This window comes from Haematobia irritans, chromosome 5 (genome assembly GCF_050003625.1).
Source record: "Haematobia irritans isolate KBUSLIRL chromosome 5, ASM5000362v1, whole genome shotgun sequence".
Classification (NCBI taxonomy): domain Eukaryota; kingdom Metazoa; phylum Arthropoda; class Insecta; order Diptera; family Muscidae; genus Haematobia; species Haematobia irritans.
In genome coordinates this window covers 79,160,413-79,187,356 of record NC_134401.1, presented here as the reverse complement: position 1 = coordinate 79,187,356, position 26,944 = coordinate 79,160,413, and the positions used below count along the sequence as shown (strand labels likewise).

The following is a 26,944-nucleotide window of genomic DNA, read 5'->3' as shown; positions in this document are numbered from 1 at the left end:
CCTTTGGAATAATAAGTTCCAAATATTATTGTCTCCAAAGCCAAAAACTTCATAAAGGCATGTATATAAAGGGTGATTCTTTTGAGGTTAGGATTTTCATGCATTAGTATTTGACAGATCACGTGGGATTTCAGACATGGTGTCAAAGAGAAAGATGCTCAGTATGCTTTGACATTTCATCATGAATAGACTTACTAACGAGCCACAACGTCGAATTTTCAGTGAATGGGCCCTAGAAAAGTTGGCAGAAAATCCGCTTTTTTATCGACAAATTTTGTTCAGCGATGAGGCTCATTTCTGGTTGAATGGCTACGTAAATAAGCAAAATTGCCGCATTTGGAGTGAAGAGCAACCAGAAGCCGTTCAAGAACTGCCCATGCATCCCGAAAAATGCATTGTTTGGTGTGGTTTGTACGCTGGTGGAATCATTGGACCGTATTTTTTCAAAGATGCTGTTGGACGCAACGTTACGGTGAATGGCGATCGCTATCGTTCGATGCTAACAAACTTTTTGTAGCCAAAAATGGAAGAACTGAACTTGGTTGACATGTGGTTTCAACAAGATGGCGCTACATGCCACACAGCTCGCGATTCTATGGCCATTTTGAGGGAAAACTTCGGAGAACAATTCATCTCAAGAAATGGACCGGTAAGTTGGCCACCAAGATCATGCGATTTGCGCCTTTAGACTATTTTTTGTGGGGCTACGTCAAGTCTAAAGTCTACAGAAATAAGCCAGCAACTATTCCAGCTTTGGAAGACAACATTTCCGAAGAAATTCGGGCTATTCCGGCCGAAATGCTCGAAAAAGTTGCCCAAAATTGGACTTTCCGAATGGACCACCTAAGACGCAGCCGCGGTCAACATTTAAATGAAATTATCTTCAAAAAGTAAATGTCATGGACCAATCTAACGTTTCAAATAAAGAACCGATGAGATTTTGCAAATTTTATGCGTTTTTTTTAAAAAAAAGTTATCAAGCTCTTAACAAATCACCCTTTACATGCACAACTTTTTGATGAGGACGAGAACAATAAATATTGTGCCCAGAGCTACGTGGCAAGCGGACGTTTTCGAAATGTTTTAAGACCAGATTCGCTTTTTTATTCGGATATGGTTTCCCGCTCTGTTGGTAGATCAGAAGAATCAGCAACTACAGCTCGTGTCAATATTAAAGCCTATTTCAATTCCGAAGAAGGATCAATAGCTTGGCAAAGGATATCTGCTTATTTAGATTGAATTGTTATTATTAAAAAAAATCATTTATTTTGATTCATGTTTACAATTACACTGTTATTTTAAGTAAATTTTAAACTAGAAAAAATATATTATAGTGAAAAAAAAAAAACTAAAAATCATTTCATTCTTCTACGTATTTCGGCAATCTCCATGACTCTTTCTTGTAATTCATCTCTTTCGTTATTATTGAAATCCTCCATTATTGAACCGAAGTAGCCCAAAAAGCCTGAATGTTTGCTTGACTTTTTGCAGCTACATTGGCTATTTTTGTTACTGATTATAACAGCTATCCGATTTTTGTGAATTTACCCTATTTGATAATTTTGGAGTCGAGATGTTGGATTTTCTCTACAATATTGTTAAAGTGTTGATAAAAGTTTACATATAACTTTACATGGTCATGGGTATGTACTTACAAATGAGAACGATGTTCCAGAGCTTGGCGGTCTTTCGATTTAATAATCATTTTCGATGACGTTAGAGAAATCCGTGCGAAAATATTAAAAAGTTAAGTTTACCGGAAGTCAATCCACACTATTTCTCTTACAATCGCATAGTTTCAACTTCTTCTAAAAATTGGACATCGTCCTCGAGCTCCCATTGTTCATTCGAACTCTCCAAATATTCAATACTAATATCCAACGGCGTATTACAAGCACTTCTGGATTTTAATGCTTTTCTCTTTTGATAACGCCGGCTATCTATAATGCTCCTTCAACCATTTCGACATAATTGTTCTAAGGAAAGACGACGCTTAAACGATGTCACAAATTACGAATTACCTTACCACTAATCCCAACTTCACTGGGAACCTGCTCCCATTCTTTTTTCATCGCATTTGTATTGTAATGACCCTTATTCCAAATAATTGGACGATTTTCAACAGCTCGATACAATTGTTTCTTAACCTCCGGTGTCAGTTTCACTCTTTTGTTTTCCATCTTTTATAATTAAATTTTAAAATGAGTATCAAAATGAAAATCAAAACAACACCAACTGCTTTGCAGATGCTCATCATAGTATTTGGGGAAGTAGTGATACTAATGCAAGGGGGGAGTCGCTAATAGGGTTTATTTTGCGTACTAACCTGGTAATTTGGAAAAAGGGAGATGCACCAACCTTCGTCACCAAAACTAGGCAAGAGGTGTTGGACGTCAAATTGGCCTCTCCGGGATTGAATGATAAGATATCTGAGTGGCAAGTTTTTAGGGAACTTAGCTTCTCAGATCATCGCTACATCAGTATCAGATTGGCTGTTCGTACTTCAAAGACCATATTTCCGCCAAATGTTAGGAAAGGTGATTGGAATAGGTATAGGGAATCGTTCGATATGATGATACCGGAAATACCAGAGACAATATGAGCACTGTGCACATTAGCGTAGCTAGACAATTTTCCTAGGGGGGCTATAGCCCCCCTAGCTAAAAATGTATAGACTGAACTTATAGGTTCAATTAATGTTTTATTTCATAAAATTGAATAAAAAATTAGACATCATAATAACTCGACAATTAATTTATGATAAAGCAACTAAAAGTAGTTCCACACTTTTCCCAGCAAAAAAATTGTGAGTTGTTCTAAGGGCACAACTTTAAAAGTACTCTAAAAATGTCCTCAATTATTTTAACTACACAGGAATTTTTTTACTTCATTTTTTTTCATATTTTAACGTGTAATTTTTTGTTTTCTTTTCTTTCAAATAGTTAAAACAAGTATATACGGCCGTAAGTTCGGCCAGGCCGAATCTTATGTACCCTCCACCATGGATTGCGTAGGAACTTCTACTAAAGGCTGTCATCCACAATCGAATTACTTGGGTTGCGATAACACTTGCCGATGGCAAGGTATCGTAAAACTTTTTAATACTGTCTTCTAAATTGTAAGTTAGTCCATAAGGGGTATATATTAAACAAAAAAAGGCCGATTAAATACGTATATAATTCAGTTTGACAAAATTTTCTATAGAAATACAATTTTGACAAAATTTTCTATAGAAATAAAAACTTGACAAAATTTTCTATAGAAATAAAATGTTGACAAAATTTTCTATGGAAGTAAAATGTTGACAAAATTTTCTATAGCAATAAAATTTTGACAAAATTTTCTATAGAAATAAAATGTTGACAAAATTTTCTATAGAAATAAAATGTTGACAAAATGTTCTATAGAAATAAAATGTTGAAAAAATTTTCTACAGAAATAAATTTTTTACAAAATTTTCTATAGAAATAAAATTTTGACAAAATTTTCTATGGAAATAAAATGTTGACAAAATTTTCTACAGAAATAAACGCAACGAAGGGTAGAGTTGGTGCTTTCTATGGTATCGATCGTTTGTTAACCTTACAGTCGCGCCGCTGATTTTAGTCGGCTCCGAATATGCCGACTCAAAGTTAGACGCCATTTAATAAAAAATTTTGATTTAAACCACAAAATGTATTGTTTTTTTTTTTTTTTTTTTTGCTAAAATTTAGAATCTTCCGCCCACAATCAATCATTATCAAGCTGCTATAATAATTAGAGATGAGCGATATTTTTTATATTTAGTCACTGTGATTCGTCAGTAACTAGTAACACCAGTGACTAATAACATAGAGTAGCAGTTACTTGCTAAGTGATCGTATAACAGCGTGTATCGTACTAATTTATGTTCTGTTCTCATCACTGCAAATTTTTTTTAATACTTATTGCTTTCCTCTCGATCACAACACAATCACTACCAGATTACTCAAACGAGGATATACTTAGAGGGGTGCACGTGACACGAAATAGTCGTGACTCAAGCTGATGGCAACGGCGTGGGTATACATGAGCCTGATTAACTAAGCAAATGTCGTACATGAGCGTGAGCCACGAAAATAATATCTTCGTGAGTGTGCGTAAGTAACGAATTTCTGAAAAATACACTAACAAAAATAATCACGCCTACGAGTTGAATTCATTTACAATTTTAGTGACACCTAGGATGTTATGAGTTTAATAATGTTGTCGATTTTAATCATGCTCAAGTTTTCAGACACGTCCCTCAAGTAAATAACTTATAAAATTATCCGTGAGTAACAACATTCTTCACGAGTCACGATATTATCGTGAGTCAAGGTATTTTTCGTTCTTTTTTTAATTTTTGTATACAACACAACTGAGTCATACTCATTTAGTAATTTACAATTATTAGTTCATTATCTTACTGCTAAAATATATACAATTTTGAGAAGAAATTCAAGAATTTCTCTCTAGTTGGGTTCTTGAACGAATTTTAGATGATTAAATCCATGGGGGTTGTCCTCTGTAACCTTCTTATTGGTAGATAGTTTTGGAATATGGTGTTCAAATTGGTGTTTACATGTCATACCGATATGGACCAATTTTTGCATGGTTGTTAGAGACCATATACTACCACCATGTACCAAATTTCAGATGGATCGGATGAAATTTGCCTCTCTTGGAGCAATCGCAAGCCAAATTTGGGGGTCCGTTTATATGGGGGCTATACGTAAAAGTGGACCGATATGGCCCATTTGCAATACCATCCGACCTACATCAATAACAACTACTTGTGCCAAGTTTCAAGTCCATAGCTTGTTTCGTTCGGAAGTTAGCGTGATTTCAACAGACGGACGGACGGACGGACATGCTTAGATCGACTCAGAATTTCACCACGACCCAGAATATATATACTTTATGGGGTCTTAGAGCAATATTTCGATGTGTTACAAACGGAATGACAAAGTTAATATACCCCCATCCTATGGTGGAGGGTATAAAAAAGAGTAAGAATAAATAAATTTGTACAAATTATTCAAATTTTGCCACAAAACTGCTAAATCCATTATAGAAATATCGATAATTTTGGAAATTATTCGAGGAAAAACGTTTCAAGCAAGCGTCAGAATGCATTAAAAATCATAAAAACAATATAAAAATTATTTATTTGGGAAAATATCACGGCTGTTGAAACGGTGGACATTTGTCCTATGACAAGCTCATATTACATTCATTGCTTCTCCGCCAATTTTGCACCACTTCTAGACCCAAAAAGAACATTTTCACTACTTTTTTGGCAACGCATTTTCGCAGCATTATTAAGATATTAATTTATGAAAGAATAGTTTTAATATCAATTACTATTTTTTTAATTAAATTGACTAAACTAAATCAATCATAAGTTCAACCACAGCTTTATTTCATAAATATCTGACTTCAAACATTGCCATCAGCAACTGCTACCACAACCCAAGTAATTCGATTGTTCATGAAAGTCTTTAGCGGAACTTTGTGCGATTGTATATATTTGTTTAATTTTTATAAAAATTAAAAAAACTATTGACTTTATTGAAAAATGGAAAATCATAAATAGTTTCAAATTTTGGGGGGGGGGGGATAACATTTTTCTGGGGGGTCTAAGCCCCCTCCCCAGAGGCCTTCCTACGCTTATGACTGTGCAAGATATCGAACACGCAGTGGAGAGGATCACTAAGGCCTTCAACATCTCACTGAAAGCTACATGCCCTAGAGGGAAGCCAAGGGGAAAAATCGACCACCATGGTGGTCTACGGAGTTAAGTAATATGAGGAAATCATGCAGAAAGCTCATTAAGAAAGCAAAGTCCCCTAGAGATCCTGAGGATTGGGACCCTTACAAGAAGAATCTGAGAGGCTTCAAGCGAGAACTGAGAAAGGCTCAGTATAACTCTTGGAATGTCTATTGCAGCAGTATTGAGAATACGTCCAAGGCGTCCAGATTACGGAAGGTACTAGCATCCACTAACTCGGCTCCAGGTTTCATTAAAACATCGGAGGGCAATTGGACAACGTCCAGTGAGGAGACGATGGAGGTACTATTGGACACATTTTACTGGAAAACAGACGGTTGAACCATGTTCTGGCTGTGCCACAGTGTCTCAACGGTCATTTCCTATCGAGGAAATTGTTTCGGAATCTAGAATAAAATGGGCGTTAAAAATCTTTAGGCCATTCAAATCCCCCGGACCTGATGGAATTACTCCGACGGAGTTACAAACAGTGGCTGAAAGAATTATCCCCTGGTTGACGGTGATATATAAAGGATGTATAAACTTAGCATATATTCCAGAATAGTGCGAAGGATTTCCGACCAATCAGCTTATCCTCATTCCTACTTAAGACTCTGGAGAGGATGATAGACATTTATCTTAGAACTAGCGTCGATTCAAGTTTGCTCTCGAAACGACAGCATGCATACTCGAAGGGCAGTCTACTGAGACCGCTTTGCTTGAACTAGTCAGCTTTATTGAAAGCTCACTATCTGTCAATGAATACATAATCGTGGCGTTTCTATACATCGAGGGGGTATTCAATAACGTCCATCCGATCTCGGTATTAAATGGACTGGCAACTCTGAATGTTGATCCAGGTATACTTAGGCTGCTAGACGAACTGCTAATGAGGAGACGTATTTCGGCCACACTAGGACAAGCTAACATACAAAGGTATGTGAACAGAGGCACACCCTAAGGAGATGTTCTATCACCTCTTCTTTGGAATGTTGCCATAAACAACGTTCTGGTTTCCCTAGAAAAATAAACGATAAAAGTGGTGGCATACGCAGACGATGTGGCTCTGGCAGTCAGGGGAAAATTCCCATCCACAATCAGAGATGTTATACAGAGAGCCCTCCGGATGAGTGATAAATGGGCGAAAGAGAATGGTCTTGGAGTAAATCTTGCAAATTCCCTTTGGTGAGTGTGCAAAATACCTTGGCGTTATTCTGGACAGGAAGCTGAACTTTAAGCATAATATTGAAGAAAGAGCGAGAAAAGCCACGGTAGCTTTGTACTCGTGCAAAAAGGCAATAGGAAAAAACTGGGGGCTAAAACCAAAAATTGTGCATTGGCTATACACGGCAGTGGTTAGACCTATAATGGTGGCCGGCAGGTTTAGATAAAGTTCAGCGTATGGCGTGTTCGTGTATCTCAGGCGCATTCAGTAAGACAGGAACAGATTCCCTTAATGTCATGCTGCATCTATTGCATTTAGACAGTTGAAGAGTTTACGACTGCGATTTTTGAAGTGAAACATAATGAGTTGGAACGTAGATGGAGTAATTTGGTGGAAAGTTTCGAGAATTTAAAGACTTCGGGAGAGTCAGATGAAAATCTTGAAGACAAAGAAAATGTGGAAAAATTTGATGCCGCATCGGAAAAGTATCAAGATTGTAAAGTTAAAATAATAGAGGCTTTGCAAAACAGATTGCAGCCAAAGGTACATGAAAGTACACGAGCTGGTGTCTGCATGACTTATCAAAATGTCTCGAACTTGAAACTTCCACCCTGTGATACACAGCCATTTGAGGGAGGATACTCGAAGTGGCCTGCGTTCAGGGATATTTTCCAAGCAGTGTTTATAAATCATCCTGGCTTATCTCAAGCTCAAAAATTATACCACTTATGTTGCAAGACAAGAGGTGAAGCCTTGCAAATAGTACAAAAATTTGATCTTGTTGATTCAAATTTCAATTTAGCATGGGAAGCATTAAAAAATCGATACGAGAATACTCGAATCCTCGTCCATCAACAAATGAAGAAATTGTTTGGCGCTCCAGTCGCAAATTGTGAAACTCCAAAATCCATAAGACAAATTCAAAGTTGTATTAATGATAGCGTATCCATATTAAAATCATTCAAGGTGAAAACTGATGATTGGGATCCTATTTTAATACATTTATGCTCTACAAAATTGCCTGACGAGACAATTAGAGCTTGGGAAGACTCATTAGTTGACCATAGAGAATTGCCATCATGGTCACAATTAGATTCCTTTTTATCAAAAAGGATAGAAATCTTGGAAACCATTACTGATTTCAAAAAGCCAATTAACAAGGAGAATCAAAACAAATCACAAACATTTTATTCGTACTCAGAAAAAGCGAATACCAATATTTGTAAGAAATGTAAACGAAATCACGGTCTTCGTCATTGTAAACATTTCAAAGCGTTAACTCCACAAGAGAGACTAAAATATGTTTATGCGAATAAATATTGTGCCAATTGTTTATCGTCGAATCATTTTAAGTCTAAATGTTCGAGCAACTCGTTATGTAACAAATGCCAGAAAAAGCATCACACTTTGCTTCATTTGGATACAAATCAGAATGAAATTACAAACCAACGAATTAATAGTGAAGAGGCTGAAAATGGACAATTAGATACTCCAAGTTCATCAAATTCAATAAGAGAAAGGAATAATAATCGTAATGATTCTATACAAGTTCATTTCGCCCAAAATAATGGCACAACTGTTTTACCCACAGCTGTAATAAAATTGGTTCATGCTGGGGAAATTTTTTTGGTCCGAGCTCTCTTAGATGGAGGTTCGGAAAGAAGTTTCATCTCAAAACGATTACAACAACAACTGCAATTGCCAGTACTTCGTCATATCAGTCAGATATCAGGATTGGGAGGAACTATAGTTGGAAATTCGAACGGAACCTGTTGCGTTGAAATTCAATCTAGGAATACAAAATTCTCCATGAAAATAAATGCTATTGTTGTTCCAAAATTAGCTAGTTTTCTCCCCGCAAAGAGAGTAAACATTGGACACCTAGAGTATTTATCAAATTTCGATCTTGCGGATCCATTTTTCTACAAACCATCGCCTATAGATATGATCATCGGAAGTGATTACTTACCACAAATTAATATGAAAGGCATTCATCTTGATTCAGCCCAAGGATTAGAAGTTAGAGAATCCAAATTTGGATGGTATTTGTCAGGTCCTATGCCTGTTTCTGAAATAAATTCATTTTCATTATCAGTTGTAGATTCCGATCACGAAAATCTACATGATATTTTGAAGAAGTTTTGGGAAATTGAGGAGGTTGATGTTCGTCCACCCGTCAATGATCACGATGCATACTGCGAGGAATACTACCGGAAAACTACATTTCGACATGAAAGTGGAAGATACGTAGTGCGCCTTCCCTTTAAGCCTGAATTTCCTCATGAAATATATTTAGGTGCCTCAAAAAAGAGTGCATTGGCTCAATATTTCAGAATGGAGAAAAACCTTGCGAAAAATTCAGATTTGAAGACTGAATACGATAAAGTTCTTCAAGAATATATTGATTTAGAGCATATGGATTTAGTAAAGTACAATGAACTACCTGATGAGAAACAGTTTTCTTTTTTCTTGCCCCATCACGCGGTTGTTAAACCGGACAGGAAATCCACAAAAGTTCGGGTTGTATTTAATGGGTCAAAGAAAACGTCTAGTGGCTATTCATTGAATAATGTATTACTTCAAGGGCCAACACTTTTAGCCGATTTGACCCAAATAATTTTAGGATGGCGATTTTATAAATATGTATTCACAGGCGACATCGAGAAGATGTATCGTCAAATTTGGCTTCGCCCAGAAGATAGAAAATACCAATCAATTTTATTTCGACCTAATTCTGATGATCATATTAAAACATATCAACTAAAAACTGTGACTTTTGGAATCAATTGCGCCCCCTTTTTGGCGATAAGGACATTGATTCAACTCAGCGAGGACTACAGGCCGAAATATGAGTTTGGTTCACAAGTGTTTCGGAACGAAACTTATGTTGATGATGTATTGTCAGGTGGACATGACATCGAAGAAGCAAGACTAAAACAATTACAACTAATGCAGATACTCAAATCTGCCTCTTTTCCTTTAGAAAAGATGACATCCAATAACGATTTTCTTTTGCAACATTTGGCCCGCGAAGATCTTCTTGATGAAGATTTTTTAAAATTTGATGAGTCCAGCACAACTAAAACTTTGGGCATCCGCTGGAATGCCAAGGAAGATGAATTCTTTTATAATGTTGAGTCCATAGAAAAAATCCCGTAGCTACGAAAAGAATAATATTATCGGTTATTGCGAGAATATATGACCCTCTGGGTTGGCTGGGATCAATAATTGTCACAGCCAAAATATTGATGCAAAGTTTATGGCAGGAAAAAATTGACTGGAATGAGCCTGTACCTTTACATTTGTTAGTAACTTGGAATAAATTTGTTGAAAATTTATCATTTGTTTCGAGGTTGCGAATACCGAGGTGGATTGGATTTTCTCCAAGAAAGCATATCCAAATGCATGGATTTTGCGACGCCTCGGAGAAGGCTTACTGCGGTGCAATTTATATTCGTGTTCAAGATCTCAGTGGCACTATTTCCAGCAACCTGCTAATAGCCAAAACAAAAGTGGCCCCTCTAAAGAATATAACAGTTCCGAAACTCGAATTATGCGGTGCTGTGTTGATGGCGAAATTAATGAAAACAATCACGGTGAAATATGATTATGAAAAATACTTTTGGACTGATTCTTCTATTGTCTTAGGTTGGCTGCAAAAATCCCCACAGTCCCTAAAGACATTTGTGGCTAACAGAATTACAAAACTCAGTCAAATCTCGGATGTCACTTGTTGGAAACATATATGTACTGAAGACAATCCAGCTGATGTAGGTACCCGAGGATGTACTCCACAAGAGCTTAAGCAACATAAACTATGGTGGCATGGGCCTCCGTGGCTTCAAACTCTACAAGAAAATTGGCCCAAGCCAAGAACTTTTGATCCAACAGAAATCGAAACCAAAAAGACGTCAAATTTTCATCTTGAAATTCAAAATGAAGATTTCATAAATCGTTTTTCATCATTTAACAAAGCTATTCGAGTTTTGTGTCAAATATATCGGTTTATCAACAAATGCCGACATAAGCTTCACCAAGAGGGTGAAGCATTATCTACAGATGAAATAACTTTTGCAAAACATCGATTAATAATTATGGCACAGAAGTCTCATTACGCTCAGGAGTACAAGAAACTTGAATCAAAACTGCCTGTCAATAAGAAAAGTACTATTTTAACTCTAGCCCCATTCTTGGACAAAGACGGATTAATACGAGTTGGTGGAAGACTAAATAATTCTGGATTTAGTTTTGAAGAGCGGCATCCGGTTCTCATACCTGATAAATCTCATCTATCAACGCTTTTTGTAAATTATGCACACGAAATACTCTTGCATGCAGAACATGGAATTATGCTACGATACATAAGACAAGGTTTTTATATTCCTCGCCTTCGAAATGCAATCAGAAAAACAATTCGTAATTGCCGAAAAAGTACGATTTATAAACACAAATTCCACAATCAACTTATGGCATCACTACCGCAAGAAAGAGTTAATTTCTCTCCTCCATTCACCTATACGGGAGTCGATTTTGCTGGCCCGTTCAGCATCAAATCGTCATCACTCAAAAATGCTAAAGTGGTAAAAAGTTATGCAGCGGTATTTGTATGTTTTACTACGAGATCTGTCCACTTGGAGTGTTGCTCAGATCTGTCAGCTGATGCCTTCCTGGCCACATTTAGCAGATTTGTTGGTCGTCGAGGGCTACCAAAAACTCTATTCTCCGACAATGGGAGAAATTTCATAGGCGCTAATCGAAAACTCCTAGAAGAGCACAACTTATTTCTCAAAGAAGTGGGAGATAACTTGGGCAAAATATACAGTCCACAAGGGTTTACATGGTCTTTTATACCACCATATGCTCCTCATATGGGCGGCCTGTGGGAGGCTGCCGTAAAATCTATGAAAACCCACTTAAAAAAGGTAACAACTAATTGGAACTTTACATTTGAAGAGTTTACGACTTTGCTGGTTCGTGTTGAAGCAGTTTTAAACTCAAGACCACTATGTCCGATTTCAGAAGACCCAAATGAACTTCTGCCGCTGACACCAGGTCACTTTTTACGTGGAGCTTCCTTAACAGCTCCCCCTGAGTCTTCGGCCACCCCTCCATTAAAATCTCTATCATATATAAATAGATGGCAGAGATTAAAGGCATTATTTCACATATTCAGCGAAAGGTGGAAATCTGAATATGTGACAGAAATGCAAAGGCGATATAAGTGGAAATCGAGCGGAAACAACATCAAAGAAGGAGATGTAGTCATCGTTAAAGAGGAATCATTGCCTCCAACGGAATGGTGTCTTGGGCGAATTGTGAAAACGTTTTGCGGAAAAGATAATAATGTCAGAGTAGCTGAAATTAAAACAAAAGATGGCATAATTGTAAGGCCAATCGTAAAGATATGTCTTCTTCCTACATCTGAAAACACTTCTCTTCCTAAAACGCCAATAGAAACACCATTAAAACCAAAAACTCAATGATCAAAACAAACGATGCAAGTTTTTCATTGTATGTATTCTGTTCTCTTTTTCTCTTTCCATTTCAGATACCGTTGTCAACAACATGTCTCACTAGGTAATAAAACCAAGATGTTTCGTCTGTGGCCGCAATCAACCGTTAAAGTATTGCCTTAGATTCCGAAATATGACCATTCGCGAACGACGAGCTGCATTAGAAGGTCAAGACGTATGCCTTAATTGTTTTGGCTTTGGACATACTCGATCGAATTGCCCTTCCGACAACAGATGTCAACTTTGCGATGAAAAACATCATACCATGATCCATGTCGATAACTTTGAAGAAATCCCGACCTTCGAAGAAACCATCGAAAGCTCATCTTTTATTGATGAAAAAGAAAATGATCATGTCTCCATGACAGCCAATTCATCTATTATTGCATCATTTGAATCGATGCCATTTTATATGCAAATGATAACTTATGCAGGTGCATTGCCGCATGATTGGACTACTCCAAATGAATACCGTCGCCTAGCTCCTGTAATCCAATGCGAATTATCGGGTGGAGGAACCCAAAATTCTTTCACATTTCTGCTAGAAACAAGAGTGGCTAAATCTTTTCTGATATTTGAGAGTGTGAAAGAATTTTCTCATCTACACCGTACGAAGCACGAGATATCATCTGGTTCTTTTTACATTCACCTTCCTGAAATGCCACTTAGACACCGATTTGTTATTGCACGCAGAATACCATTTTTTTACCACCCGCTGTACGGATTCCATCGCTTATGAGTTACTTTCAAGGCCTCAAAATGGCTCATCCTCAACCTTTTACATACGGTCAAATTGATGGTGTAATCGTTAAAGATTTGGAAGAGTATATCATCCAAGGTGAATCATCAAAATGTGAAAAGAATCCATCAATATTGGTCACAAAGACTGTGTTTGGTCTAGTGGTGAGTGGCAGTGCAGCAAGAAGCAACATACCGTTCTTGAAGACGTTGGCTCCCCTTGTGCGTCGAGAAGATGGCCCATTTGGAAACTAAAGCTTTATTTCCCAATTCATACCCGGGAGTATGTTGAACCCACTGTTCAACAATGTAAAGTCACCAGGACAACATTAATTTTTTGTACCTTTGTTATATGAATTTTGTACCTCTTATATTCTTGATCTCTTCTAATGAATTCTCTTATGTTTAACTTGTTACTTTTACTAATACATTTACACATCATAAATGTCATATATATGTATGTCTTGAAGAAAAGTATTTAACGCTTGGAGCGTTTGTAACCGCCATATTTAATTTAGTTCTAAGTGAGCAGTCAATAAAGCAAGAGGCTTTCAATTGTTCATCAAAGGAAATATTATAACTTGTTTTTATTTCTTTGGGAACTCAATTTTTAACCCCCTGAATTCTGCGAACCAGATACCAGAATTCTTCAGCCAAACAGTTTGCTACAACAACGGATGTGCGGTTGCGCGAGTTATCGCTGTGGTCGGAAAAAATATACGGTCACAGTTCGGAAGAGAGGAATTGGCTGAGAAGTAATGTTTCAAAAAATGTTGCCATTAATATATACTCAGCCAGTCAACCTGCAATAAAATCCTTGGACTCTGTGTTCCTTAACTCGAAAACGGCCATCGACTGCCGCAAATCTCTAAACGAGATTGCTGAGCAGTACAATATTCACCTAATATGGGTGCCTAGCCATAGGAACATACCGGGGAACTGTAAAGCAGATGAGTTAGCAAGGCTAGGAACTACCTTACACATTCCAGGGGAACTAGAATCTGTTGGTATGTCTCTGGCTACCTGCAAGGTCTTACTGCAATTATGGCCCCATTTAAACTAGTGTTCTCAAGACGTCAGATATCACTCCTGATATCTGCTATAACGGGTCGCTGCCTGATAGGTGAATATGCAAAAACTATTGGTGCGAAGTATAATGACTATTGTATGAGCTGTCATGATGCGGAGGAAAGGGAATCAATTAAACACCTCTTGTGTGAGTGCCCTGCATTTTGTGTAATGCTTAGTACTAAGTTCGTTCCTGCGAAAACCGAATATCTTCCTCTATCTCTGTAAATAGGATCGCAAACCCAGTGATGTTAACTTATTTATGCGAAATAATATGTCTGCCTATTTTTTCATGCGAAAAATCCTGGGTTGTATAAATATTTGTTGGAAAATGCTCAAAACAAAGATTTCGCATTTATTCCGCGCTAAAGTTTTTTATATGGAGTATAACAGTTTTTCGTGCGAAAACGTGATCTTAGGCTTAAGGCGTAAGCGAATTTTAGGAGCATATAGCTTTAGATTACTGGCAGACTTGGAAAACGTTAACTGAAGCAGTCTGTTAATAATGTTTTTGGAGCAATCTGGTTGGTTCAACAAAAGCAAATAATAGAGACGGTTCAGTGGTTAAAACTAGAAGTGCCATATGTAATAGGTACTTTTAGTTAAATGTGGTATCACAATTGACTGAATAGTCGAAGTGAGCCTGAAACTTAATCGGGCTGTCACTTTAACCTGGGCTGTCACTTTACGTATTGCCTATGATAGCACCACCATTCAATTGGCTTTCCCGACAGTGGAGGTGCTCTGCAAAATTCCAAAACTACTGTGTCCCAGTTGACAATCATGTCATACAGAGTGAGTGAATTAATACCACCAAAGCCATTAAAATAGAATTGAACTGGAATTGGGACAATCAATGATTAAGTACCTGCTTAGACAGACTAAAATCATTGTTCATTGTGCAGTTGGGGTTTTGTTTTCTTTTTCTTTTGTAGGTGTTATTTTGTTTTTCTCATTTTGTTTTGACGCTGTCTGTTTAACCAAATAATTGGCCATAATCTGCATACAATGTATATGGAGGTCTTTTCGGATCGAAGCACTGCTGCCCCTTGGTCTGTGGGCAAATGGCTAACAACACACAAACATTGCACGAGTCAATATTCGCACACTCGTGCGGCTGTGTAATAAACATGTCAATGCATCGTCACTCATTGCTGCAAACATACGGACACACACACGAGCGCGTATATACCCACTTACCTCATACCATGCTGAGAGAGCGAGAGTGGCGACACGTGCTGCATACGAAACATGTTGCTCAACATTGCACTCTGCCAGCAACATTGCAATGTAAACAGCAAATGAATCATTTGCCGGAAGTGCATTTCCCGCCATAAAATTCTTCAAAGCGAATAAAAGAACGCTCCTTGTGGAAGAAGTAACAAGGAGAAACAGAGGATTTGTTGCCCTGCATCATGTTGCTGAGCGCAAATGCTTGTTGCCCCAACTGTTGCTTGCCGAATGCACATGTTGCATGTTTTGCCCTCTCGCACGCATACACACATATATACAACTCTCAGCCGAATTAACAACTTACTTCGACTTGTACACGCTCATTCCAAGCTCCAACCCGTCGTCGATGCCGTTTAAACCGGCACACTTTGGCAACATGCATGATGGGGGCCCTCCCAGCCACCATAACATTGACTGCGACTGACTAGCTGCCTGGCTGGCCATTGCTGTTGTTTCTTACTACTCCCAGCCAAGCTGAGCAGCAGTAGCTGCCAGTTGTGTGAGTAGATAGATGGATGGATGGATACGTAAGTACGACCGACGTACGTACCGAGTGCATGGATGGATAGATGGAAATTTGCCTTTTTCTTACGTAAATAAGAATTTTGGTTTTTGAAAATTCAGTTTGTATTCGACTACCAAATGCAACGAACGGGTTTGGCGCAATAACAACGAAGAATGTATCTCGAGCGAATAAGCAAAACTGCACCATCAGCAAGCACAGCCCCAGCCGTTATTAGCGTAGCTACGGTATGCGCCGTCTTAACTTAAGTGAAAAATCGCAATCGCTAAAATCCCACACAACAGAAAAAATATAGCCACCGATTTTAGTCTTTCGCCAAGTCCCAAGTTTAGATTAAATATCCAACGGGAGCACCGTCTGCTGTTCAAATTCAAATCGATGAACAAAACGAAAAGTGTTGAGTGTTGTACAATTTTGGTTTTGAGCTTTTACTGTGGTATTGTGGTCCCATGTGATAATTATTCGCATGGCATTCCTTTACAGATTGTGTAAGAAAGCTAAAAAAGAAAACATAAATAAAAATCAAATTCAAATCACAGAAAAAAGAAAAGAAATTAAAGTGAAATAATTAAACGACAGCAAAAGTGTTTCGCAAATCTGTGGGTGTTGTTATTTTCGTTGTTGCCGTGTCGTTCGCCAGCTACTTTGACAGTGGTATTTTGTACAGCTCACGGCTTCTGGTCTCGCGAAAACGTTGGACGTATTTTGTTAACGTATTCATAAGTGAAATATTAAAAAAAAAAAAAAACAAAACAATAATACAACAACAACTGAATATCACAAACAGTGCAAAAGAATAAACAATCAAGACCCTCCCACCGAAAAGACCTGTGCTTGAAAGGGCAGACAGAGGGACATACCCGCCGTTTTAATTGATACTTCGATACCATCGAGAGAATGCTGAAGAGGTAGGTTTTTGCTTAACAGCGAAATCCGCACGAGTTAACCAAGAACACCTGAGAATACCATTCGATTTATAGAACCTAATAGGTCACACACACACACACAATTATCGACTTAAGGTGACATCTGTTCAATAATAATAGCATTGAGTTATAATACATCCATAAATAGATATATATCAATTAATTTTGACAAGAAATATGGATATGGAATGTTTGCTTATATTGACTACTACGCGTAGAAAATATTATTTGCTACTCTAATTAATTAAAAGCGTTACCATTGAAAAGTTCCAAAAAGTTGCACAAAAAGTTTCATTTGTGATAAAAGGTGACACTCTTTATGATACACTGAAAAAAGTGCACCCTCCAGAACACTAATTCATGTAAATTATTATATTTTAATTAAAATTGCTCCAGCATGAAAAAGTTGCTTTCACTTTAATAATTGTTTGTATACGTTAGTTAAATTAACTAAAAAGGAGCAAAAATGAACACAAAAGAAGTACACCTAAACCTCGGTTTGCGTCGTTTCGTTTTGAGTTGTTTTGAAGTTGCGTCGCTGTTGAATTAGTACTAGTTTTCACTTTGCGTCGTTAGATTTTCAAAGTTGCGTTATTATCTATTACCAATCTTTGCATAGTTTGGCATAGAAACTCATAATTCACTTTGCGACGCAATGCGAGGTCTAGGTGTATAAAGATTTAGTAAATTCGTTGAGAATTTCGTCCATTTGTATATGTAACTACAAATACGCCCATCTTGAACTTCGTATAGCGCTGAAGGCATTTTAGAAGTTCGAAAACCAAAATTTTTCCTTAAAACTACGAAATTTTCTTTAACAGGTCAAGAACAAAAATAATTATATCTAATAAATGTAGTTGTTTATCTTATAAATTTTCTTTAATTTTCCAAAAATATGCACCTACATTTTCCTTCCTGGTTTGTGGGATCACGTTTTTGAGTGTAAGCGAAAACACCTCCAAAAATGGCATATAAAAACTTCAAATGACTGATGTGAATGTGTAGTGGTATTGCAAAATGTTCTTAATAATGAAAACGAACCGACGGTAAATTTTTTATACGTTAGTTTTCATAGATAAAAAACTATATTTCTATTTATGCGACATTTGTAAGGAAAATAATCTTTTTAACAAAATAATGGAATAGTTTATTTTAAAAAGGTGCACGTAAAAAATAGTTCGTTCATATCCAACCGAAATTTTAGACACAAAACATCTTTTTTCGCTATAAGAAAGTTTGTTTGGAAGAAATGTATAGATTTTTTATAAACGTTGACTCTTTTTACACCATGTGAAAAAAATTTTATAAAGACTAACCAAAAAAATTGGAGTTGTCTGGCTAATTGCACCTTCCCTCATATCTTCACATATTTCGTTTATTTATTTAATTTTCAGTACTTTTTATTGTATTACAAAAAAAATTCGAAATTTCATAATTTTTTTAATTTTACCTTTTGTCCAGGCGGTGAATTGAACCGCAGACCTTACAATTTGTAGGGCTAAGAAGTTTTTATTTATTGTTATAATTATCCTTTGTAGCCAAGAAAAGTTCGTTGAAGGTAAACGGGTGGCATAAACAAGGATGTGTGTGCATGCAAATCAAGATGACCAAAAAATAAAATTTGTAGGATGTCTTCATAACGATCATACAAAAGAGTTCTGATATAACCTGTATAGCCATGTATCCTTCTTGTTAAAAAAATATTAGGAATAGAAGAAAATCGGGTGATAACTAAGAGCAACTTCTAGAACAATTAAATTTATTTTAAAGAAAATAAACTTGAAAAGGGAAAAATCCAAAGTACAAATTTAACTTTGGATTACTCCCTTTTCAAGTTATAATAAAATGGGCCAAAAATATACATCCTTAATTTAGTTGACCTTTTGTTTTAATTAATTAATTCATATATTTAGAAAAGGACCTCCAGCCGAGCACAACTTTAAAAGCACTTCCAGAAATGTGCTCCCAAAGATGTTCTTTATTTTAACTTTTAATTTTTACTTTTTTTTGGTTTCAAATGGTTTAAAAACAGAGTCATAATTAAAATGATACAAATTATTAACATTCTTTCGAAAAAATGCTAAATTCAATCTATAAAAACAAAATATTTGAGGTCAAACTTTTCAAACAAGCGTTAGAATGCATTAAAAATCCAAAAAAATATAACAAGTATATACAGCACTAAGTTCGGCCGGACCGAATCTTTCCTTTGAAATTTCAGGAGGGCTTGAGGACACTTCCCGAAGATAAATTTAAAGATTTAACCTATGAGGACTATATCAGATTCTGGATTTATAAGAACCATTTTTGTTTGAGTTTTAGAGGAATCATTAACATCTCTTATAAGTGTGCAAGAAAATTATAAAATAACGTCTTGATTTGAAATCTTAAATCTGTAGAAGTAAAATCTGGAAATTTTACATTGAGTTTCAAGCAATTTTCATGATCAGTGCGCCTTCTACACCCCCAAGAAGTGAAGTCGGTCTATATGGAGGCATTACCAATAAAAACTTAATCCGATACACGTTTTTGTGAGCCTAAAATATCAGAATATTTACAATTTCAGGCAAATCGGATAAAAACTACGGTTTCTAGAAACCCAAGGAGTTAAATCGGGAGATCGTTCTTATGGGGACTATACTAAAATATGGACCGATACTCACCATTTTCGGCACACCTCTTTATGGTCCTAAAATACCTCTAGATTTCCAATTTCAGACAAATTTGATAAAAACTACGGTTTCTATAAGCCCAAGACCCCAAATCGGGAGGTCGTTTTATATGGGGACCATACCAAAACATGGACCGATACTCACAATTTTTGGCACACGTATTTGTGGTCTTACAATACCTCTAGATTTCCAATTTCAGGTAAATGGAATAAAAACTGCGGTTTCTATAAGCCCAAGAAGTAAAATCGGGAGATCGGTCTATATGGGGGCTATACCAAAACATCGACCGATACTCACCATTTTTGGCACACCTCTTTATGGTCATAAAATACCTTTAGATTTCAAATTTCTACGATTTCTATAAGCCCAAGACCCCAAATCGGGAGGTCGGTTTATATGGGGACTATAACAAAACCTGGACCGATATAGCCCATCTTCGAACTTGACCTGCAGACAAAAGACGAGACGACGAGACGAGACGAAAATTTCAGCACGATTGCTTCATTATTGAAGACTGTAGCGTGATTACAACAGACAGACAGACAGACAGACGGACATTGTTATATCGTCTTAGAATTTCTCCCTAACCAAGAATATATATACTTTATATAGCCGGAAATCGATATTTCGATGTGTTACAAACGGAATGACAAACTTATTATACCACCATTCTATGGTGGTGGGTATAAAAATTATTTAAATTTTTTTAATTCACATCCAAAACACTGAATTCGAATCACACCTTAAGAAGTGATGCAAATTCAGTGCAACGGATCCAAAAAGAAAATTTTCACTACTTTTTTGGCGACGCTTTTTTGCTGTGTACACTCAAAAAAAAGTTTATTTTGGTATTGATTCCGAGCCAAAGATGCGGCTTCTTTAAAATAAAGACATCTTTGACGGACCTCCCTGGCTTTAAATCTAGGATAAATGAAATTAAAATTAGATACAGTTCTCATGCATCGAATTTTTATTCTCTCTTTGCGATATAGTAATAAAGTTATTTATGTACAAACAAATTCCAATTTAAAATCCAAATTATGACAGTTTTCTTAATGTTAAAAAACAACTTTAAACCAAAGATGCAAATCCTTAAAATAAGTCTTAGCCTATATTTGAAGCGATTTTATCTTAAATTTAGAAATGCAATATGTCAGTTGAGTTAAAGACGATTTAAAAATGTTTTTCTTTATTTTAAGGGAAATTTGCCTTACTTCAAAGATCTACAACTTCAGCAGAGAGACGGAAAATTTCAAGATTTGTGTCCTAAATTTAATGAAACAAATTTTTAAAGCAAGGATTATAAACTTTAATTTAATTAAAATGCCATTATTTTAAAGAATTTTGTCCTTAACTTTGGGTAAATTTCGATTCCTAAAATTTAAGTTGCATAATCTTCCATATTAGGTTAATATTTTTTCAGTGTAGTTAATCTTCAATTAACATCCTTTAAGAAAGGACGAAGACTTTCAACTTTATAATTAACCAAAACTCGTAAAGGGATTTTTTTAAAGGACCTCAAGCCGAATAAAATAGACAAAACTATATAATTTTATTTGCTTTTATAATTAATTTTTGATTTTAGTGGCTAAACTCAAACTTAGTGTCCATCTCTAAGGAAAACTACTACACTGAATGAAGAGTTTTTTTTCTGACGAACACAATTTCAGACTTTAAAAACAAATAGGACAGTTTAGAGACAATTACGAATCATTTAGGTCGTGGATTTAACTACTAAGTTTTTTTTGCTTTTTTCTCTTTATCTTTCTCTTTTAATTATTCCCACATTTTTGTCTAAAAATTAAGTACACAGCAAAAATATCCTTACAGTTAAATGATTCGAGTTAAAAAAGGGCATATTTACATGAATACAAAATTTGTTGGACTAAGGTCAACTTTGCTTTAATAATTCTGAAAAATTCTTCAAAATTAATGAAATCGTCTTTATCTTTATTTATTTGTTAACTTTTTGTCAACAAAAATAGGAATTGCCGTTAACACGTTTTTAAACAAACTTATAAATTAAAATTTGTCCCCTACTAATATGCATTCAAAGCTCAAATTTAAATGTGTCACAATTGTATCCTTGCTTCAATTCTCTTCTTCTTTGACTCGGAAAAATGCCAAAGTATTAGAGTAAAGATAAAATTTTTAGAACCGGGCGAGCTTTTTTCCGTGTATAATTTTAATAGTCACTGATTTCATTTGAAAATTTTGAGTCAAAAATTTCAGTGCGTTGATTTGGGGGCTTAGCCCTCCCACCAGAGAGCTCGGATAATGGTATCTCTGTAGTATATCCCCAAACAACTAGTCTTTTTACCCTCTCCCCAGATAAGAAAACAACTTAAATATTTTGAATTAATAGAAATTATGTATGCCGCTAAGAAAAAGTGAGTTTTAATTCACGTGTCTGTACATTCACTTAGTCAATTTCCTGTAATTACAATCCATCGAAGATCTGAAAAGGAATGATCAATCAATTTCTTACATAATATTGTCAATTGTGTCGTATACAGATTGCGGAAATGTTTATAAAGATGCAAATTTTGCGAAAGGGCCGTTCACTGACTCCTATGGCGGCACAGTATTTTGCAACGGACAACTAACCGGTCCAGGGCTACTGACGCCACAAACTCTCTCAAAGCTCCACACTAATAGAAAAATTACGTTCCAAAATCATGAACGGACGGTATCAAAATGAAACGGAAACGTTAACGAAAACTCAAAATGGAATGTTCACGGTTTCGTCCACGGACGTTCACGATTATTCATTAGATGTTCTTATGGCAACTCCGTGGGTAGTCCAAAGTGCTAAGGCGACTGTCAACGCGTATGAAGCAGACAGTCCAGGTTCAAGTCACGGTAGCGGATTGGTTTTTAATATAAATTCGTAACCATAAAGTTTTCAGATCATGAACGCTGGTTATTATTATCTATTGCGTCCGTCTTTACCAAAAAAACAAAAACAAAAGATTGGCACCGTCTGTTCTCAGTTTAACACCATATGTGTGTTGATTCATGAACGGATTGTTTTGAAACGTACACACCGTTCATGATTTTATCTATGGGTGTATAGTTTTCAATTCTGTAGACTTTTAACAAAACAATATAAATACTACTGTGGGTGAGCAAGATGAATCTGTTTGACAAAAAAAAAAAAAAAAAAAAAAAAAAAAAAAAAACAATATATACGGCTCAAAGTCGGCCCGGACGAATCTTATACAGCCACTACCATGTATTGTGCATAAAGTTCGACTAAAGACTGTCATCCACAATCGAATTACTTGGTTTGTCAATGGCAAGGTAAATTGTCTACTAAATTGTAACTTAGTCCATTTGTTAAATAACAAAAAAGATTAAATACATATATAAGACACTTTAATTCTTGGTCGGTTTATATAGAGGTGTCTATTATTACAAACCTACACTGAAAAAAAGCATACTCGGTTCCAAAGATTTTGTCTTTACTTTAAAAAATTTGGTATTGATTCCGAGCCAAAGAAGCGGAGAATGCAAGTAAGGATACTTTTAAGACACAATTCTCTTTTAAATTTAGGTTTTGTGTACTTGCTTCTGGGAAGCAAATTTTAATTTTTCGCTTTCTCAGCTTTTTTTCTTCATATGCTATCAAAGTCCATTAAAAAGGAGTTAACGGCAACTTTATTTTCCAAATTAGGACTCGACTTCCAGTAGAAATTATGCTATGTTTGAAGTAAAAAACTTTTTTAAAATAAAGTTTTGAAAAACATGTCCTATATTTGAACGATTTTTTTGCTTTGTAGTCAAGATGCAAAAAGACAACAAATTTAAAGACAATTTCATTAAATTTAAAGAATTTTTCTGAATTATTAAAGTCAAGTTGACCTTAGCCTATAAATTTTTTCTTTCATGTTAAGATACCCATTTTTAAGTCAAATCGCTTAATTATAAGGACAATACGACTTCATTGAAAAGTTTATCGACTTTTGGACAAGGAAAATAACTTTATTTTAGAGAAATGCGTCTTCTATGCTAAGCAAAATTTGTATTCCTATTTTAAAGACATAAAATCTTTGACCTCACGACAATATTTTTTTCAGTGTATATGAGCCCATTTTCGCATGGTAATTAGAAGGCCAATTTCAATGCAACCGGAAATTTGCTCTTCAAGGAAGCTGCGAAATCAGGGGGTCGGTTTATATGGGAGCTATATACAAACGTGGTCTGTTATGGTCCATTTGCTATACCATAATTAATAACAACTACTACTTGTACAGTGTTTCAAGTAGATTCCTTGTTTCTTTCGGAAGTTAGCGTGATTTCAACAGACGGACGGAAAGCCGGACGGACATCGCTAAGTCGACTCAGAATTTCAATATTTCGATATGTTATGGACGGAATGAAAAAGTTTTTAAATCATCCTCACTTGACTATTAAGTCCATTGTGATACCATAGTAGATATTACATTAAATTCTGGATCTTTGCGAAACTATGGTTATGTTGTAGAGGAATCTTAAATTCCTCGGATAAGCGTTCAAGAACATTTTTGGTTTTAGGTTTCGGGTCGGTTTCTTTTTACACCATTATAACCCCTATAATCGTATGTGCCCCAAAGTGGAGCTTTAATGAGAACTATATCAGAATAGGAATCGATATGAACCACACTTGACGCACCAAATTATGGATGCAAAGCAGCACTACAGCAAATCGGATGAAAATTCCGAATTCTATTGTATTATATGAAAAAGTAAAATAGGTCTGCATGGGGCAATATCAATATAAACCAGACAGATATCTGTTGTGGACTTAAAATACCTCTAAATCGAAAGTCAACTTTCCGTAAAATTAAAATTCAACTTATCGACTTTTGATGTAAATCAAAGTTGATCAAGTTAAAAAGTTTCTGTATGAAAATGAGTTTTTTCAATGTTTTGGCCTGAGAATTCATTCAAATGTTAAAATTATTTTTACTTTTATCTTGACACTTGTTGTATATGTTCGTTTGCTACTCTACAACAAAATATGAAGTGACTTGCATTTCGACATAGAGAAATCTAAATGAATGTCTTTTCATTTGAAATAATCTCGTTCGACATACAGAAACAGGGTATAAAATTAACTTTTAAAAAGTCTTCTTTTTGTCGAAAACTTGAAAAAGCCGATGTTTGACTCTGATTTCAACCGCTAAATTATATTACTGTCAACGAAAAACTATTTTCTTCACGAACTAATTTTTAGACTAACACGTTCACATAAAATATATTTTTTTAGAAGTAATTAAAACCGAATTAATGAAAAATGAATCAAAGATTGTCCCCAATCTTTTTTATTTGCTTTTAAAGAAAAATTGTTAGCGGCAAAATAAATCCTTGCTTGTTTAAAATTTTTCAATCATTTATTCGGATGGCCGCAATTGATCTAATGGCGATTAATCGATTGTACAAACTAACCTTCATATATACTGATCTTTCGATTTTACATGGGATAGTGTTACTTTAGGTAAAGAATTTTTTTCATTAAGTATGCAATTTTTATTGATACCGTTCTTGCAATTTAATATTTAAATGTTTGTTCTAAGTCGTTACTTGGAATCCAATCTTCTATATCCATATCCAGTAAATTTAAGTCTGCTGCAAATTCAAATAGATTTGGATAGAGTACTTCTTCTAAAGAGTTTCGTGTTATGCCTATTTTGTGCCAAAAATGCTCGTCTTTAAGTGCAAATATATTTATTTGTATTATAGAAAATTTATATTTTAGAAAAGTTTATTATTTATATACAATGGCAGCCCGTTATTTCAGGCTATCCTATAGACAACACGTGATTAATTTAACTCTTATCAATGAGTGCCGCCCGATTCTACCCCCCAAAGAATAAATACTTTCCTCAGGAACGAAAATTTAGACAAACGAAATTCCCTTTATTATAAAGCATTTTCTTTTGGATCAAATAAACCGAAACTTATGATATGCGATTCAACAATTGTCTCTAGTTCTTTTTATTTGCCCTTAAAGAAAATTATTTAGCGTCCAAAGACAACTTTGCTTGTCTACAACTTCGTTTCTCAGAAAAGAAAGCTCTTCTTTCAGTGCATATTTAGCACAATGGCAAGGGACCTCCTTTTTATAGCAAAGTCCGAATGGCATTTCACATTGCGATGGTACAAAGTAGAGAATCTTTTAGTCTACAGAATTCCGATTCAAATGCATAGTGGAGGGTATGTAAGCATCGACCAGCCCAAACTCGGACGCCAGGTTAAGTTCTTTGATATGATCTAGAATTTTAGCTCGATTTTACTAATTGATCGACTGATGTTATATATCTATAATTTACGTGGTGCAATTTTCATTCGCTTTGGAATCAAGTACTCTTAGAAAAATCACAGCGTTTGACAATCGTCACACTGTGAGTCACATCAGTAATGGTATCCAAAATGCTAAATAAAATTTTCCCCTTTCCGTATGTCATCGGCCCCGACAATGTCTCCAGACTGGTCAGTCGGACGTTCATTGCTCCAGCTTCCAATGTTCTGGTGCTGTGGCTACTATATCAACCTCCTCTTGCATTTTGTAAATATTTTCTTGTTTTGATTGGCAAGAAAACGTAAAATAGTTGTGGTTGGCATAAATGCTACGATTCATTCACACTTCAATTTGATTTATTTGCTTTCAACGTCCATTCTCATTCTGGCACTATAAACAAACAAGCAACTTGAGATCCATGACAAAGTGAATAAATTCAAAGGCATACTCCTTGGGTTCCAACACAAAACGATGATCTAATATTGTCAAATATATTTTGTGTTTTTATTATTCCGTTCTATTGGATCCTATTTGTGGTATCATATTTGTGATTTGAGTGAAATTTGAAATCGAATAAAGTCTAGAGTGCAATTTCGAAAAACATGCAATTGAACAGGTATTCATATCTCAAACTACAACATTCCATACACTGAAAGAAGAGTTGGACCCAATTTATATTTGTTCAGTTCATGCAGTCAAAAAGTTGTAAATGTCGTATCCATGCCCTGAACTGAAAAATTCTTCTTTTCTAAGGAACGGAATTTTAAACCAACGAATTTTTCTTTTTAAGCAAAAAAGATCTTTACAAGCAAGTAAATAATATTTGTAAAATTCTTACATATCATAAATAAATATATAGCTTATGGTGTGTTTCCTTCCTTTTGTCTGCAACCTTAAGAAATGCTATCCTTTTAACGAAGGAGCAAACTGAGGGAATATAATAATAATAATAAATACTTTTTATTCCCTAAAGGGTGATACGGTCAAAATTTGGTCAAGGGAAAACGCGTGTAAATCGGTGAAATCGTTTATTTAAAAAATCAAAACAAATTT

General features: G+C 35.5%; 3 protein-coding genes across 4 annotated transcripts in view; all 3 read left to right on the top strand.

Annotated features, from left to right (window-relative positions):
* The first annotated feature begins 2,213 nt into the window (after positions 1 to 2,213).
* Positions 2,214 to 10,094, top strand: LOC142239882 (uncharacterized). Its single transcript, XM_075311628.1, has 2 exons — positions 2,214 to 2,258; positions 7,254 to 10,094. The coding sequence occupies exons 1-2, from the start codon at positions 2,214 to 2,216 to the stop codon at positions 10,092 to 10,094; spliced, it is 2,886 nt and encodes a 961-aa protein (XP_075167743.1).
* Positions 10,095 to 10,336: 242 nt separating this feature from the next.
* Positions 10,337 to 12,418, top strand: LOC142239881 (uncharacterized). The gene has a single exon (XM_075311627.1). It carries the CDS (start codon positions 10,337 to 10,339, stop codon positions 12,416 to 12,418), a length of 2,082 nt encoding a protein of 693 aa, XP_075167742.1.
* Positions 12,419 to 16,073: 3,655 nt separating this feature from the next.
* Fs (Follistatin) overlaps positions 16,074 to 26,944 on the top strand; it is a 223,662-nt gene continuing 212,791 nt past the window's right edge. The window contains exon 1 of one of the 2 annotated variants that reach the window (XM_075312889.1): positions 16,074 to 16,918. The gene's annotated coding sequence lies outside the window, so the exon portion shown is untranslated. The remainder of the gene's footprint in view (positions 16,919 to 26,944) is intronic. The other variant, XM_075312888.1, reaches the window with a different exon arrangement.

Bases quoted from the DNA above. Each gene is read 5' to 3' on its own strand.
- LOC142239882 (XM_075311628.1), top strand. From the start codon at position 2,214: ATGAAAATCAAAACAACACCAACTGCTTTGCAGATGCTCATCATA. The intron at 2,259-7,253 runs GTATTTGGGGAA...TATTGCATTTAG, and splicing joins CTTTGCAGATGCTCATCATA to ACAGTTGAAGAGTTTACGAC.
- LOC142239881 (XM_075311627.1), top strand. From the start codon at position 10,337: ATGCATGGATTTTGCGACGCCTCGGAGAAGGCTTACTGCGGTGCAATT.